Source organism: Pseudophryne corroboree, chromosome 10 (genome assembly GCF_028390025.1).
Source record: "Pseudophryne corroboree isolate aPseCor3 chromosome 10, aPseCor3.hap2, whole genome shotgun sequence".
NCBI classification, from domain to species: Eukaryota; Metazoa; Chordata; class Amphibia; order Anura; family Myobatrachidae; genus Pseudophryne; species Pseudophryne corroboree.
In genome coordinates, this window is record NC_086453.1 from 345993914 (window position 1) to 346012849 (window position 18936).

The 18936-nt window shown below is 46.1% G+C and overlaps 1 protein-coding gene across 4 annotated transcripts in view; it reads left to right on the top strand.

Annotated features, from left to right (window-relative positions):
* ARHGAP32 (Rho GTPase activating protein 32) overlaps window positions 1–18936 on the top strand; it is a 423313-nt gene that overhangs the window by 381526 nt on the left and 22851 nt on the right. For 2 of the 4 annotated variants that reach the window (XM_063943652.1, XM_063943650.1), the window contains 4 exons: window positions 6876–6926; window positions 7604–7678; window positions 13226–13375; window positions 15084–15186. In XM_063943652.1, coding sequence (XP_063799722.1) covers window positions 6876–6926; window positions 7604–7678; window positions 13226–13375; window positions 15084–15186 — 379 coding nt within the window. The remainder of the gene's footprint in view (window positions 1–6875; window positions 6927–7603; window positions 7679–13225; window positions 13376–15083; window positions 15187–18936) is intronic. The other 2 variants (XM_063943651.1, XM_063943653.1) reach the window with 2 other exon arrangements.

Sequence of the window (18936 nt, forward strand, 5' to 3'; positions counted from 1 at the left end):
TGAAAATGAGTTTTTCCATGAAGCGTGGACGTATTACACAGTGACAACACAGTAACATACGAAAGGAACCACAAGAGAACATGGAGCAGATGCGAGTAGGGTAGAGGCTGAGGAAAGTGGTTGGAGTTGCTGCGTCCATAGCAGAGTACAGATTATCGCCCGTCCTGCGATGACGGGCAGGGCAGTGATGCCAGCGAGGACAGGGCACTGATCAGTGTGACTCTAAGGCCTGTGGGCTATAAATTGCTGGTTTGATAAAGAACTATGAAGTCAGTTGGGGTGAAACAGGACATGACCTCTACATATGACTGGGGATTAGTAAGTGCAGTTTTATCTGGGTTTGGGTTACTGCAGTCACCCCCAGACAGTACTTGCCTGCACTGGCCATGTATTCACCTCTATACAGGACAGATGTTGTACTGACAACATATAGGGGGATATTTAATTAGCCACGGTAATTAACCGCACGCTAATTGAAGCTCCAGGGCTATCCAATTAGCCCTGGGCACTTTATGCATATATGTTTTCGGTTGTGAGCAGACCTGAAAAGAAATACGTGATAAATTACCTGTTTTCTCTGACGTCCTAAGTGGATGCTGGGGACTCCGTCAGGACCATGGGGAATAGCGGCTCCGCAGGAGACAGGGCACAAAAGTAAAAGCTTTAGGATCAGGTGGTGTGCACTGGCTCCTCCCCCTATGACCCTCCTCCAAGCCTCAGTTAGGTTTTTGTGCCCGGCCGAGAAGGGTGCAATCTAGGTGGCTCTCCTAAAGAGCTGCTTAGAGTAAAAGTTTTGTTAGGTTTTTTATTTTCAGTGAGTCCTGCTGGCAACAGGCTCACTGCAACGAGGGACTTAGGGGAGAAGAAGTGAACTCACCTGCGTGCAGGATGGATTGGCTTCTTAGGCTACTGGACACTAGCTCCAGGGGGACGATCACAGGTACAGCCTGGATGGGTCACCGGAGCCGCGCCGCCGACCCCCTTGCAGATGCTGAAGAGAGAAGAGGTCCAGAAATCGGCGGCTGAAGACTCCTCAGTCTTCATGAGGTAGCGCACAGCACTGCAGCTGTGCGCCATTGCTCTCAGCACACTTCACACCAACGGTCACTGAGGGTGCAGGGCGCTTGGGGGGGCGCCCTGGGCAGCAATGAAAGTACCTATGCTGGCTAAAAATACATCACATATAGCCCCTGGGGCTATATGGATGTATTTAACCCCTGCCAGGTTGTCAGAAAAACGGGAGAAGAAGCCCGCCGAAAAGGGGGCGGGGCCTATTCTCCTCAGCACACAGCGCCATTTTCCTACACAGCTCCGCTGCTAGGAAGGCTCCCAGGCTCTCCCCTGCACTGCACTACAGAAACAGGGTTAAAACAGAGAGGGGGGGCACTTATTTGGCGATATTATTATATATATTAAGATGCTATAAGGGAAAACACTTATATAAGGTTGTCCCTGTATAATATAGCGTTTTGGTGTGTGCTGGCAAACTCTCCCTCTGTCTCCCCAAAGGGCTAGTGGGGTCCTGTCCTCTATCAGAGCATTCCCTGTGTGTGTGCTGTGTGTCGGTACGTGTGTGTCGACATGTATGAGGACGATGTTGGTGAGGATGCGGAGCAATTGCCTGTAATGGTGATGTCACTCTCTAGGGAGTCGACACCGGAATGGATGGCTTATTTAGGGAATTACGTGATAATGTCAACACGCTGCAAGGTCGGTTGACGACATGAGACGGCCGGCAAACCAATTAGTACCTGTCCAGGCGTCTCAAACACCGTCAGGGGCTTTAAAACACCCATTTACCTCAGTCGGTCGACACAGACACGGACACTGACTCCAGTGTCGACGGTGAAGAAACAAACGTATTTTCCATTTGGGCCACACGTTACATGTTAAGGGCAATGAAGGAGGTGTTACATATTTCTGATACTACAAGTACCACAAAAGAGGGTATTATGTGGGGTGTGAAAAAACTACCTGTAGTTTTTCCTGAATCAGATAAATTAAATGAAGTGTGTGATGATGCGTGGGTTTCCCCCGATAGAAAATTATTGGCGTTATACCCTTTCCCGCCAGAAGTTAGGGCGCGTTGGGAAACACCCCTTAGGGTGGATAAGGCGCTCACACGCTTATCAAAACAAGTGGCGTTACCGTCTCCAGATACGGCCGCCCTCAAGGAGCCAGCTGATAGGAGGCTGGAAAATATCCTAAAAAGTATATACACACATACTGGTGTTATACTGCGACCAGCGATCGCCTCAGCCTGGATGTGCAGCGCTGGGGTGGCTTGGTCGGATTCCCTGACTGAAAATATTGATACCCTTGACGGGGACAGTATTTTATTGACTATAGAGCATTTAAAGGATGCATTTCTATATATGCGAGATGCACAGAGGGATATTTGCACTCTGGCATCAAGAGTAAGTGCGATGTCCATATCTGCCAGAAGATGTTTATGGACACGACAGTGGTAAGGTGATGCAGATTCCAAACGGCACATGGAAGTATTGCCGTATAAAGGGGAGGAGTTATTTGGGGTCGGTCCATCGGACCTGGTGGCCACGGCAACAGCTGGAAAATCCACCTTTTTTACCCCAAGTCACATCTCAGCAGAAAAAGACACCGTCTTTTCAGCCTCAGTCCTTTCGTCCCCATAAGGGCAAGCAGGCAAAAGGCCAGTCATATCTGCCCAGGGATAGAGGAAAGGGAAGAAGACTGCAGCAGGCAGCCCATTCCCAGGAACAGAAGCCCTCCACCGCTTTTGCCAAGTCCTCAGCATGACGCTGGGGCCGTACAAGCGGACTCAGGTGCGGTGGGGGGTCGTCTCAAGAGTTTCAGCGCGCAGTGGGCTCACTCGCAAGTGGACCCCTGGATCCTACAAGTAGTATCCCAGGGGTACAGATTGGAAATTCGAGACGTCTCCCCCTCGCAGGTTCCTGAAGTCTGCTTTACCAACGTCTCCCTCCGACAGGGAGGCAGTATTGGAAACAATTCACAAGCTGTATTCCCAGCAGGTGATAATCAAAGTACCCCTCCTACAACAAGGAAAGGGGTATTATTCCACACTATATTGTGGTACTGAAGCCAGACGGCTCGGTGAGACCTATTCTAAATCTGAAATATTTGAACATTTACATACAAAGGTTCAAATCAAGATGGATTCACTCGGAGCAGTGATAACGAACCAGGAAGAAGGGGACTATATGGTGTCCCTGGACATCAAGGATGCTTACCTCCATGTCCCAATTTGCCCTTCTCACCAAGGGTACCTCAGGTTCGTGGTACAAAACTGTCACTATCAGTTTCAGACGCTGCCGTTTGGATTGTCCACGGCACCCCGGGTCTTTACCAAGGTAATGGCCGAAATGATGATTCTTCTTCAAAGAAAAGGCGTCTTAATTATCCCTTACTTGGACGATCTCCTGATAAGGGCAAGGTCCAGAGAACAGTTGGAGGTCGGAGTAGCACTATCTCAAGTAGTTCTACGACAGCACGGGTGGATTCTAAATATTCCAAAATCGCAGCTGTCTCCGACGACACGTCTGCTGTTCCTAGGGATGATTCTGGACACAGTCCAGAAAAAGGTGTTTCTCCCGGAGGAGAAAGCCAGGGAGTTATCCGAGCTAGTCAGGAACCTCCTAAAACCAGGAAAAGTGTCAGTGCATCATTGCACAAGGGTCCTGGGGAAAATGGTGGCTTCTTACGAAGCGATTCCATTCGGCAGATTTCACGCAAGAACTTTTCAGTGGGATCTGCTGGAAAAATGGTCCGGATTGCATCTTCAGATGCATCAGCGGATAACCCTGTCTCCAAGGACAAGGGTGTCTCTTCTGTGGTGGCTGCAGAGTGCTCATCTACTAAAGGGCCACAGATTCGGCATTCAGGACTGGGTCCTGGTGACCACGGATGCCAGCCTGAAAGGCTGGGGAGCAGTCACACAAGGAAAAAATTTCCAGGGAGTGTGATCAAGTCTGGAGACTTCTCTCCACATAAATATACTGGAGCTAAGAGCAATTTACAATGCTCTAAGCTTAGCAAGACCTCTGCTTCAAGGTCAGCCGGTATTGATCCAGTGGGACAACATCACGGCAGTCGCCCACGTAAACAGACAGGGCGGCACAAGAAGCAGGAGGGCAATGGCAGAAACTGCAAGGATTCTTCGCTGGGCGGAAAATCATGTGATAGCACTGTCAGCAGTGTTCATTCCGGGAGTGGACAACTGGGAAGCAGACTTCCTCAGCACGACCTCCACCCGGGAGAGTGGGGACTTCATCGGGAAGTCTTCCACATGATTGTGAACCGTTGGGAAAGACCAAAGGTGGACATGATGGCGTCCCGCCTGAACAAAAAACTGGACAGGTATTGCGCCAGGTCAAGAGACCCTCAGGCAATAGCTGTGGACGTTCTGGTAACACCGTGGGTGTACCAGTCGGTGTATGTGTTCCCTCCTCTGCTTCTCATACCTAAGGTACTGAGAATTATAAGACGTAGAGGAGTAAGAACTATACTCGTGGCTCCGGATTGGCCAAGAAGGACTTGGTACCCGGAACTTCAAGAGATGCTCACAGAGGACTCATGGCCTCTGCCGCTAAGAAGGGACTTGCTTCAGCAAGTACCATGTCTGTTCCAAGACTTACCGCGGCTGCGTTTGACGGCATGGCGGTTGAACGCCGGATCCTAAGGGAAAAAGGCATTCCGGAAGAGGTCATTCCTACCCTGGTCAAAGCCAGGAAGGAGGTGACCGCACAACATTATCACCACATGTGGCGAAAATATGTTGCGTGGTGTGAGGCCAGGAAGGCCCCACGAAGAAATTTCAACTCGGTCGATTCCTGCATTTCCTGCAAACAGGAGTGTCTATGGGCCTCAAATTGGGGTCCATTAAGGTTCAAATTTCGGCCCTGTCGATTTTCTTCCAGAAAGAATTGGCTTCAGTTCCTGAAGTCCAGAAGTTTGTCAAGGGAGTACTGCATATACAACCCCCTTTTGTGCCTCCAGTGGCACTGTGGGATCTCAACGTAGTTCTGGGATTCCTCAAATCACATTGGTTTAAACCGCTCAAATCTGTGGATTTGAGATATCTCACATGGAAAGTGACCATGATGTTGGCCCTGGCCTCGGCCAGGCGAGTGTCAGAATTGGCGGCTTTGTCTCACAAAAGCCCATATCTGATTGTCCATTCGGACAGGGCAGAGCTGCGGACTCGTCCCCAGTTTCTCCCTAAGGTGGTGTCAGCGTTTCACCTGAACCAGCTTATTGTGGTACCTGCGGCTACTAGGGACTTGGAGGACTCCAAGTTGCTAGATGTTGTCAGGGCCCTGAAAATATAGGTTTCCAGGACGGCTGGAGTCAGGAAAACTGACTTGCTGTTATCCTGTATGCACCCAACAAACTGGGTGCTCTTGCTTCTAAGCAGACGATTGCTAGTTGGATGTGTAGTACAATTCAGCTTGCACATTCTGTGGCAGGCCTGCCACAGCCAAAATATGTAAATGCCCATTCCACAAGGAAGGTGGGCTCATCTTGGGCGGCTGCCCGAGGGGTCTCGGCTTTACAACTTTGCCGAGCTGCTACTTGGTCAGGGGCACACCCTGGCTGAGGAGGACCTGGAGTTCTCTCACTCGGTGCTGCAGAGTCATCCGCACTCTCCCGCCCGTTTGGGAGCTTTGGTATAATCCCCATGGTCCTGACGGAGTCCCCAGCATCCACTTAGGACGTCAGAGAAAATAAGAATTTACTTACCGATAATTCTATTTCTCGTAGTCCGTAGTGGATGCTGGGCGCCCATCCCAAGTGCGGATTGTCTGCAATACTTGTACATAGTTATTGTTACAAAAATCGGGTTATTATTGTTGTGAGCCATCTTTTCAGAGGCTCCGCTGTTATCATGCTGTTAACTGGGTTCAGATCACAGGTTGTACAGTGTGATTGGTGTGGCTGGTATGAGTCTTACCCGGGATTCAAAATCCTTCCTTATTGTGTACGCTCGTCCGGGCACAGTATCCTAACTGAGGTTTGGAGGAGGGTCATAGGGGGAGGAGCCAGTGCACACCACCTGATCCTAAAGCTTTTACTTTTGTGCCCTGTCTCCTGCGGAGCCGCTATTCCCCATGGTCCTGACGGAGTCCCCAGCATCCACTACGGACTACGAGAAATAGAATTATCGGTAAGTAAATTCTTATTTTCGGGCCAGCGGTACGCGAGAACACATAGTGTAGGTCCAGGAACTCATCCCGGAACCTGTGTGTTAACGCCTGAAAACAGATAATTTCATCGAGAGGGAAAAAAAAAAGGGATTTAATTGAATTGCCTGACGTTAACCATCCCCCCAAAAAATGCTCTTTTTTTCCTACCAAAAAATGATTGTGCTAATTCCATACCCCCGTTAGACCATATACCAGCGTTTATTGCTATCTGTGATCACTTCGACACCATCCGATCTTGGAAACAGATGAATTTGTAGGTTTGTTTCAGGTTTACCAAGAAATTGTCATTGGACACTTGACACATTGGAATCCATTTGTCCTACCCTACAGCTTCTAAGCCTTATTGTGTTGTCTTTGTGTGTTGTGTACTCATCTTGTGTATTTTCATTGTACTAACAAAGCAGCGATGGAGCAGATTGTGTTACGGTCACTGTTTTGCTGTGATTTTTGTTGTCTCTGAGCTGAGCGAGTGTCCAGACTTGTAGTGTAACCTTATTTCTCAGTCTGTACTTAGAGCACCATTTCTCTGGGGGAATTTCTGTTATCACTTGTGGCGTTTGCAGTGCTGTGTAATCTAGGTGTTGGGCTTCGAGGGCAGCTACAATAGGAAAGGGTAAAGGTCTGCTTTGCTTGTTTGCTTTTTAATCCTTTGTTGTGATCTGTTCCCTCCAGTCTCCCCTGCACACGGAATGAGGCCAGCGTCCTGGAGCTACTTCCCTCCCTGTACGGTTCCATGCCTCCTATCTCTCTCTCTCTCTCTCTCTCTGTCTCTCTGTATTGCATGTGCAGCACACTACAGGGTAAGGGCTGCCGGGGATAACCCATATGAAAGGAACATTTAGTAGTTAATAAAGAATCATGTTCTATATACTGATTCTCCTGCGTCTGCGGAGTATTAGGAACATAATTACCCCAATGAACCCCTGCTCTATGAATCTACCCGGATGTTCTGCGTTTTTGGGGGGGTTTGGCCGTCAGATTAGTTTTCCCCAGAAATTAAACCTATACCGCAGATAAAGTAGGACAGTTTCTCCTGGTTGCAGTGTGTGAGAGACCTGCAGATCCAGCATTCTGTGCACTGTAAGTGGGATTGTAGCTACAGGTACAACCATACAACTTTGTGTAACAATACACATTTCCCAGCTGTTGTGTATTCGCAGCAGTCACCTCTTCCATTCCTAACACTCGGCTCAGGAACACCGATCCATTATGGTGTAATTAGTAAGTCATTAATGTGTAGCGGGCAGGTGATGAGTTGGAGAAGACCCCTTGGACGCATCCTCAGGAATATAGTCCACAGTGCAGGTTGTCTTGTCACTTTCATGCCCTGTTCTCTCTCTATCTCTCTGTCCTTGCCATTGTCCTTCACACTGTTATTTGTCTTCCCCAAATAACCACAGATTTGGAGATGGATAGTGTAAGGCCGGGACCAGCGTGCCTTTCTGAGGTACCCAGTCCCTACAAGCTGAGTTCAGGTATATCTTCCATGTGCGTTCTTGTATGTACCAGCAGCTGCTGTCTCTCCGAGTCCTGGGGGAATACCTCCCACCTTACGTGGCCTGTCAATGAAGGCTCGCCAGTGCTACCATTGTATTTCCACTCCAACCTATCACCACAAAACATCTTAGCGGCACAGATTTGCTGCATGTCATCTGGTTCCACTTCCAGAAAGGCATCTATTTCCCCACAGGACTCGGGACAGGGTCTGCAGCCCTAACCCTGGATCTAGTCTAGACCTAGAACTTTCTACTAACAAGTTCACTAGAGACGCATTGTGGGCTTTCCCTCTGTCCTTCCTCATGGCCGGCATGATAAAGGGCTGTCTCAGCCAGGTGTCTGGAAATATCTCTGTATCTTCCTTCCCTACAGTACATTCACAGAACAGTTCATGGAGGAGTTGTGTCTACTAGCCACACTTAATAGGTCATCATTCCTGTGCCACCATTTCCCCATCCAGCCGGGTTCCAGTATAGATGAGACGTATGCTTAAAAGTCAAATAATTATAACGTTTAATCTATGGTGTTTTTCCTTGATCTAAGCGTTCAAGAAAAAAACAAAAACCCTCATTTATTCTGTATCCTCTTAGCTTAAATAACTTTACTATCCAATCAAGTCTTAACTACTTGTAGCACAGTTTGCTGCATGTATCCTCTGAGACCTGTGAGGGCTGAGTTACATTGTACCCTCAATGTTGGGCATATAAGGGCAACCCTGTGTGAACAGCCCACATCAGAAACATGAATCTACCTCTGTGTAATATACAGACCCTGCGTCCTCTGTGTTACTACCCAGTGCAGAGGGGGTGGGGTGCTTCCAGACACTGCACCTGGTAAACCAGACAGGAGCCTGAAACAGAGGTGTGACTGGGCTAGATGAGGAGGAGCGATTACCTGGCTAAAGGAGTTATTGAGGAAGCAGAGTGCAGGGGAGAAGGAGCGATACCTAGAACCATTGGGACAGGAGCAAATACTGGGAGAGATGTCAGAGAGCTGACAGCCTACAGGGGAGTTAGCGCTGAGAGAGGAAGGTTGGGTCTGTCAGTCAAAGAGGATCTAGGTGTTAATGAGCAAGAGGTGGATTAAGGGCAGCAGGTTTGTGGCATGTGACTCGGGGACAGGTAGACACTGCGGAGCAGCACACAGAAGCTGGGAAGTGACGGCCACTTGGCAGGCAGAGAAGAACCTAATGATTTATTCCTGTGCTGTAGACAAAGCTGATTTACCTGCGGGACTCAGCTCACAACAGACCAGGTAAGACACAAGTGTGCAGCTTCCACAGATGTGCTGGGATAGAGTAAAACGCAGCTCTCGGCTTCTGGTATAAACCTGTATTGTTGTAGCACAGAGGGGGATTTGATCCTGTTCTGCTTTATCTTGTAAGGGACAGGCACCAGCTCAGTGAGTCCGTTGGCAGATCTTTCTATACCATGTATGTATGGGAGTGTGTGATTTCTCCGTATAAGATGTATACACTAGTGGTAGCTATATCCCTGTTACCAGTATGGCCAATGAGAAGCCCCTGCCCAAACTGTTCCCTCTTTTAGAAATAGCAATGTAAAACAAATGCGGAAACAAAGGTGTATTTCTAGTTGCAAATATATTGCATATTGTGCCATTAGGATGTAGTGACTTTTATAAATGTCCCTCCTGCTTGGATATCAGTCTCTTCCCCATTCTCTGCTAGAGAACTTTGTTGGTTTGTTACTTTGTTGCAGCAATGTTTCAGCACTCTGCAGAGCATTTCACACTAGTGATATTTAGTCTCTAGATGACCTTTTATGAGAATAATTACTTACAGAACACTGTGTTACTTTATGCTATCATGTCCCTTTAATCACTTGCAATAAATCTCTCACAAATCCCATTACACAGGTCACAGTAGATTTTCCTGCCTTGAGTCACCTAGTTTTGCCTAAATGAGCAATTAATCTCCTTACCAATTATATGAAGGGATGTGCTTGAAGTGCACACAACTTGCTTAAACTGCAGCATTGGCGACCAAATGCAAAGGTCATAAAACAAAGCGGTTAAAAAGTGGAGATGAGTCAGATTTTTATTTTATAATATGCAACATACATCGGAGATGAGAAGAATGGTTCAGTTAGTGGCAGAGTTTACATTTTGCTGATGCAGCTAGTGATATTGGTCTGGACCACTAAGGGTTAACTTACCACTTCATTGGGCCAGTCCCTGTGATCGTGCGCATGCATAGTGGAATGGAAAATTCAGATTTGGGCTTCAGAGCCAAACACCTGTATAAAAATAGTTTTACAATTAATTTACATTTGAAAAATATTATTTTTTTCAATATTTAATTTTCAATAAAATCTGTGGAGGTGATCAGAGTGATGTCAGTTCCCATAGGAGACACGCGGTTCCCTGACCGTAATTCTTATCCAGCTCTGCGGTTACTAGTAACATAGAAACATAGAATTTGACGGCAGATAAGAACCACTTGGCCCATCTAGTCTGCCCCCTTTTTTTTTTTTTTTTTTGTCTTATAGGCCCTACACACTGGGCGATATGCGTGAAAGATATGAACGATCTCATTCATTACTGAATGAGATACCGTTCACATCTTTCGGTGTGGAGGCACCAGCGATGAATGATGCGTGGCCCCTCGCTCCTTTATTGCTGGTGACCCGTCGCTTGTGCATGCAGGCCAATATGGACGATCTCGGGCAGCTCGACGGCGGATGAGCTGTACGTAACAGCGGCTCACATACTGTAACACAATGGTGCTTGGCTTTCATTCACTTCACTCTCATTGTAGACTTACATATTTACTAAAGGTCACTTTTCATCCATTTGCATAACATTTTAAATCGCTGTTGTGTTTCAGGGGCCAGAACACACATTTACTAACATTTAAAAATGAGTATAAAATGTTTTTGTAAATGTTTATCACATCCCCTGAAACACAATATCAGTTCAGTTTCATTAATTTAAAATAGATCTAAATTGATGAGAATCGACCTTTGGTAAATATAACCCTTAAGCCGGGTACACGCTAGGCTATATGCTCCACGAGCGGCATTGCCTACTGTTTTCCCTACTCTCCCGGGTGGCCGATATAGTGCGTACACACTGAATGATATCGCTAACAATATCGTTCAGTGACGTCTCCCCGCCGCCAGTTCGAGCACACAATTTTGGCCGACATAGCTAAAACTGAGCTACATACACAGACCACAACATCGTTAGCGACCCGCGGGAGCACACCTTATAAACGATATAGTGCATACACACTGGGCGATAATACAAACGATATTGCTCAAAGGGGTAAAAATGAGCGATACCGTTTAAAATATTGCATAGCGTGTACCCAGCTTTAGGGTGATTAATAGAGGGTGCTCCTGAAAATGTGCACGGTGTAACCAGAACTGATATCTAACCATTGTACTACGGGATACGGTCATTACGTCGACCACTATTGGTCGACGTGCGTTTTTCACAATTTTTTTTTTCTTCAGTTTTTGACGTGAACTACAATTGGGAATAGTAACCTGTGGCGAGCGCAGCGAGGCACCTTGCCCGAAGCATGCGAGGGGACACGGTGCACTAATTGGGGTTCCCCGTCACTTTACGAAGAAAACGACACTAAAGAAAATAAAAAAACCAAACTCATGTCACCCTTGTTCATGCTGACCTAGTGACTATGTCGACCAATAGTGGTCGACCTAAGTGTGGTTGACCTAATGACCCCTACCCTGTAGTACAGCTCCTAATTTCTTAATGTTTGCTACCTAAATATTATTAATATATACAAGAGCTGATCGTCGGCAACATATATGGGGCAGTAAATTGAATGCCTTTAATAATCCCGTCTCGGTAAATGAAATCTTGTTTCTGCATGCGTCTGAAAGGTAGACGCAGTCTGCACCGTACAAGGACCGCACTCATTGGCTGCTGCAGGCTCCTGTACCCCCACAATGCAACCACTTACCCTACAGTATAGACAGGTGGCGTCACAAAGGAAGATTTGGTAAATGACCTTTCTTGTGTGTGCGGAATACATAGTGCTGGTACTCAGCGAGAATATACTGCTGTGCTTCTATTTCACACCTGGTCTCAGTCATAGTCTTGTATTCAGAAGGAGTTCCTGGGTTTCCAGACACTGGGCAGTGATCCAGGAGTAAAGTGGAGTGAGTCGCAGAGATGTAGGAGATCTAAGAATGGAGCCGTTCATTGTTCAGTGTGTTGGCAGATAAAATGTTCCTTCTGAATAGTGTGGTTTTCTTCAGCTGCTAGATCTGCCCATAACTGTAGCGTCGGAATACGCCTGGCAGTGTGTCTCGGGGATCCTCACGTCAGAAAATCTGGTTTCGGGGCCCCCTGATTATATGCAGCACTTTTGTGAAGCCCTCATTCGGGAGCACACTGACACTTGGGGCCCCAAGAAGCAGTGGTGTTTTCTTTATTCATGTGTGTACTGGAAGCATAATTACTTGACTTTTATTATTAGGGGCCACAAAGGTTCCGTAGCGCACTATGTAGGGGATGGGACACAGGCCACTTACAGACAGGATCACAACTTTCATAAATACCGGTGCCTGTGTTGTACGTAATGCAGTCACAATTCCGGGCACTACTGCAATCGCAAGAGACGTACACGTCATCGCCCCGCCTTCTGCCACAAACGCAGCCACTATTACCAGTAGCTGCACTTACACTTACCCCATGATCTGTGCAGGACTCGGAATGGCCCATAATTGCAGATGCGCCAGGTGCCTAATGTGCTAGATGAGGTCACATTATGGTCTTGTGTGGGAATGAGACCCAAGATACGTAATGGGAAAATATTAGGAGGAATGGGGGATGGATGGTCAATCTTCACCCTCTGATTGGGGGTCGATGTATATGGTTAGAGGCTGCGTAGTGTCCTATATCAGCTGATGAGTAAGTGTTATGTGCACAGCACCAAGGACAAAGGCCTCATTACACATACTGAAGATTATCCATGTGATAGCCGTGATAAGGCAAACACTCAGTACTTCATTCCTGCCCTGTGTATTGTAGCCGCATCCCCTTGTCTCAGCCTTTCATTAGCGGATACCACTAGGTGATTGGCTGTGCAGGTCCCACTAGCAGTCTCCGGCATTACCCTAATGCAGTGTTTATAACATTATTACATAGCTTCTTGGTGTAATGATGTAGTCATCAGTAGGGTTTGTGGAGCTCTGGCCGGCATCATACAAGGGAGGGATTAGTCTGGGAGAATGTGTGGGGAATGGTCTGCATTCTGTGTGGCCACCCCCTGTCCCCTCCTCATCTCCCACACAATGGCTGAGAACAGTTCTGTACTATTTGTGTCTGTTAGTGATATCCCTGATTCATCCATCAGCCATAAATAGTAGCCAGCATTCACATTCATTTTCTGTTGGTTCGTCACTTGTGGAATCATTTGCTGTTGGTGTAACTCATGCACAATGGGGGCATTTCCCCTACACGGTGTCTGCCTGTGTCTGTAACAACCCGAGACTGTATCTTGGGGTAACGTTGGTTTCATGCTCTCTGTGCAGTGTCCCGGAAACACGGCAAACTTATCACATTCCTGAGGACATTCATGAAGTCCAGACCCAGCAAGCAGAAGCTGAAGCAGCGAGGGATCCTGAGGGAACGTGTGTTTGGCTGTGACCTCGGCGAGCATCTTCTCAACTCTGGCCAGGATGGTAAGGAGACCTGATCTTATGTCGTAGTGAGCACGAAGTGTCATTATCCTATCATGTAGAACAGGTTGGGCTGGAATGTGGTGCACACAGCCTGCACTTATCAGACTGTTGGAGATCGCTGCGATTACTACTGAAAAACAACACTCTGAAACGCGTCTTCCATAACTGAGCGTTTCTCACCAGTGCCCGCACACAGTTGTGTGTCAGCCCTGCGTGTATACAAGTCCGTAATATGTGTGGGATAGTACTGTTCATCGCTGAGCTCAAAGCAATTGAAATAGGTTTTTTAGTTTATTGTGGGGGGAGGTCCATATTGTCTGGGAAGGGGTTACTACTCTCCTGTGCTGCGATACAGACCCCAGACATTGTACTGTTACTGTGTCTGTCTTGTTCCTCATGTATAACAATCTGCGAATGTGACAGGCTCTGTACCTATTCTGGTGAACTGGCTGTTGGTACACTTAAAGGTGAGGATGGTAGGACAACGTTACTAATAATCCTGCAGCTTAACCATCGAAGGATCTGTTAGAGGTTCGAGCCGGCTGCTGTCTTACTGAGGGACTTTGTTTTACACATGAGAAAACATTGCACTTGGACTAGTGTCTGACGGTATCTTCTCAATGGTCCATTTATGTGTATCCCAATGGCTGCATAGTGTTACATCACATGTTACAGATTGTCTGACCCTAGTCCACACTGTGTGCTGAGTAAATGTGCAATGACTGAAGCTACTCCCCCCCCCCCCAGTCATTAGATAAGATGAACCATTCATTCTCATTGTGGAGAACGTATTAGCATAGCACACTACAGCTGCGTGTAGCTGTGAGAACTGTACTGGAGACGTATTTAGAAGAGTATGTAGCATTAACTATAACTTTCCTTAATATGACATTTTGGAGGAAGTACTGTAATAAGCACAGAACCTATAGACGGGACGTGCTACCCACACACTGCTGCTGTAATTACAGGGCAGAGCTCGCTAGCACTGGGGTGTGACCCCTGGGAATCACTGGGACATGCCAAACACCTGAAACCAGGTGTGAGCGTTACACCTGGGGAGAACACTCTTCCCGCCTGTCACTCACAGGTTATTAACCCCCTTCTCCCCTCTGTGAGATTCCTTTACTTATACTACTAATTGTCAGGTGTTTTTTATCCATTTAAAGTATTTTCTATGATTTATTCCACCATTTTCATGTCTGTCTCCCTTACAGTATGTGTTGTTTCTTCCATAGTAACATCAAACCTTTGTTTATGTGTAGTGACGAGCTGACCCCGTGTTAGTCACAGGGAGCGGTGTGTGTTGTGTTTATCCCAACTGGGGGATAATTGGGAGGCCAGTGTGTACCCAACAATGTAATAATATGGTGCAGTGCTCCAGCTGTTACTCTATCTGGATCATGTATACCGGATGCTAGATTTTATACTCCGGTACTTTACGGTGTTACATTTTGTATGTGTGATTGGTTCGGGTGACCAACACCGGGATCCCAAGCTTTAGATTGCCAGCAGGGGGGACGAGCGCAACAAAGCCCCTTGCGGGCTCGCCACAAGTTCTATTCCCACTCTGTGGGTGTCGTGGACAACAAGAGAGCCAAGAGAAATAGGACAGGGCTGAGGTAGTTGGTACATGATGTGGTGAATGGGCAGGAAAATGATTGTTCTAATGTCTTGTTTGGATTCTGATCTCTATCCCCTCCTTGTGAAGTCCCCCAGGTCCTCCGGAGCTGCACGGAATTCATAGAGAAACATGGTATTGTGGATGGGATCTACCGGCTGTCTGGCATCGCTTCCAATATTCAGAAGCTTCGGTGAGCTGTTCACAACCACACTGCATTATTACCTGGTGCACTGCACTGCGTTACATCACATTGTGTTATTACTGGGTACACTGCTTTATAACGGGACACATTACTCTGCATTATTACCGGATACATCTACCGGTTACATCACATTGTGTTATTACTGGGTACACTGCTTTATAACGGGGCACATTACTCTGCATTATTACCTGATACATCTACCGGTTACATCACATTGTGTTATTACTGGGTACTGTACACTGCTTTATAACAGGGCACATTACTCTGCATTATTACCGCATACACCACACTGCATTACTACCGGTTACATCACATTGTGTTATTACTGGGCACTGTACACTGCTTTATAACGGGGCACATTACTCTGCATTATTACCGGATACATCTACCGGTTACATCACATTGTGTTATTACTGGGTACACTGCTTTATAACGGGACACATTACTCTGCGTTATTACCGGATACATCTACCACATACACCACACTGTATTACTACCGGTTACATCACATTGTGTTATTACTGGGCACTGTACACTGCTTTATAACGGGACACATTACTCTGCGTTATTACCTGATACATCTACCACATACACCACACTGCATTACTACCGGTTACATCACATTGTGTTATTACTGGGCACTGTACACTGCTTTATAACGGGACACATTACTCTACATTACTACCGGATACATCTACTGCATACACCACACTGCATTACTACCGGTTACATCACATTGTGTTATTACTGGGCACTGTACACTGCTTTATAACGGGACGCATTACTCCACATTACTACCGGATACATCTACTGCATACACCACACTGTATTACTACCGGTTACATCACATTGTGTTATTACTGGGCACTGTACACTGCTTTATAACGGGACACATTACTCTGCGTTATTACCGGATACATCTACCACATACACCACACTGCATTACTACCGGTTACATCACATTGTGTTATTACTGGGCACTGTACACTGCTTTATAACGGGACACATTACTCTGCGTTATTACCTGATACATCTACCGCATACACCACACTGCATTACTACCGGTTACATCACATTGTGTTATTACTGGGCACACTGCTTTATAACGGGGCACATTACTCTGCATTATTACCGGATACATCTACCGGTTCCATCACATTGTGTTATTACTGGGTACACTGCTTTATAACAGGGCACATTACTCTGCGTTATTACCGGATACATCTACCGGTTACATCACATTGTGTTATTACTGGGCACACTGCTTTATAACGGGGCACATTACTCTGCATTATTACCGGATACATCTACTGCATACACCACACTGCATTACTACCGGTTACATCACATTGTGTTATTACTGGGCACTGTACACTGCTTTATAACGGGGCACATTACTCTGCATTATTACCGGATACACCACACTGCATTACTACCGGTTACATCACATTGTGTTATTACTGGGCACTGTACACTGCTTTATAACGGGGCACATTACTCTGCATTATTACCGGATACACCACACTGCATTACTACCGGTTACATCACATTGTGTTATTACTGGGCACTGTACACTGCTTTATAACGGGACACATTACTCTGCGTTATTACCTGATACATCTACCACATACACCACACTGCATTACTACCGGTTACATCACATTGTGTTATTACTGGGCACTGTACACTGCTTTATAACGGGACACATTACTCTACATTACTACCGGATACATCTACTGCATACACCACACTGCATTACTACCGGTTACATCACATTGTGTTATTACTGGGCACTGTACACTGCTTTATAACGGGACGCATTACTCCACATTACTACCGGATACATCTACTGCATACACCACACTGTATTACTACCGGTTACATCACATTGTGTTATTACTGGGCACTGTACACTGCTTTATAGCGGGACACATTACTCTGCATTATTACCTGATACATCTACCGGTTCCATCACATTGTGTTATTACTGGGTACACTGCTTTATAACGGGGCACATTACTCTGCATTATTACCGGATACATCTACCGGTTACATCACATTGTGTTATTACTGGGCACTGTACACTGCTTTATAACGGGACACATTACTCTGCGTTATTACCTGATACATCTACCACATACACCACACTGCATTACTACCGGTTACATCACATTGTGTTATTACTGGGCACTGTACACTGCTTTATAACGGGACACATTACTCTGCATTATTACCGGATACATCTACCGGTTACATCACATTGTGTTATTACTGGGTACACTGCTTTATAACAGGGCACATTACTCTGCATTATTACCGGATACATCTACTGCATACACCACACTGCATTACTACCGGTTACATCACATTGTGTTATTACTGGGTACACTGCTTTATAACGGGGCACATTACTCTGCATTATTACCGGATACATCTACCGGTTACATCACATTGTGTTATTACTGGGTACACTGCTTTATAACGGGGCACATTACTCTGCATTATTACCGGATACATCTACCGGTTACATCACATTGTGTTATTACTGGGTACACTGCTTTATAACGGGACACATTACTCTGCGTTATTACCGGATACATCTACCGGTTACATCACATTGTGTTATTACTGGGTACACTGCTTTATAACGGGGCACATTACTCTGCATTATTACCGGATATATCTACCGGTTACATCACATTGTGTTATTACTGGGTACACTGCTTTATAACGGGGTACATTACTCTGCATTATTACCGGATACATCTACCGCTTACACCACACTGCATTACTACCGGTTACATCACATTGTGTTATTACTGGGCACACTGCTTTATAACGGTGCACATTACTCTGCATTATTACCGGATACATCTACCGGTTCCATCACATTGTGTTATTACTGGGTACACTGCTTTATAACAGGGCACATTACTCTGCATTATTACCGGATACATCTACTGCATACACCACACTGCATTACTACCGGTTACATCACATTGTGTTATTACTGGGTACACTGCTTTATAACGGGGCACATTACTCTGCATTATTACCGGATACATCTACCGGTTACATCACATTGTGTTATTACTGGATACACTGCTTTATAACGGGGCACATTACTCTGCATTATTACCGGATACATCTACCGGTTCCATCACATTGTGTTATTACTGGGTACACTGCTTTATAACGGGGCACATTACTCTGCATTATTACCGGATACATCTACCGGTTACATCACATTGTGTAATTACTGGGTACACTGCTTTATAATGGGACACATTACTCTGCATTATTACCGGATACATCTACCACTTACACCACACTGCATTACTACCGGTTACATCACGTTGTGTTATTACTGGGCACTGTACACTGCTTTATAACGGGGCACATTACTCTGCATTATTACCGGATATATCTACCGGTTACATCACATTGTGTTATTACTGGGTACACTGCTTTATAACGGGGTACATTACTCTGCATTATTACCGGATACATCTACCACTTACACCACACTGCATTACTACCGGTTACATCACATTGTGTTATTACTGGGCACACTGCTTTATAACGGGGCACATTACTCTGCATTATTACCGGATACATCTACCGGTTCCATCACATTGTGTTATTACTGGGTACACTGCTTTATAACGGGACACATTACTCTGCGTTATTACCGGATACATCTACCGGTTACATCACATTGTGTTATTACTGGGTGCA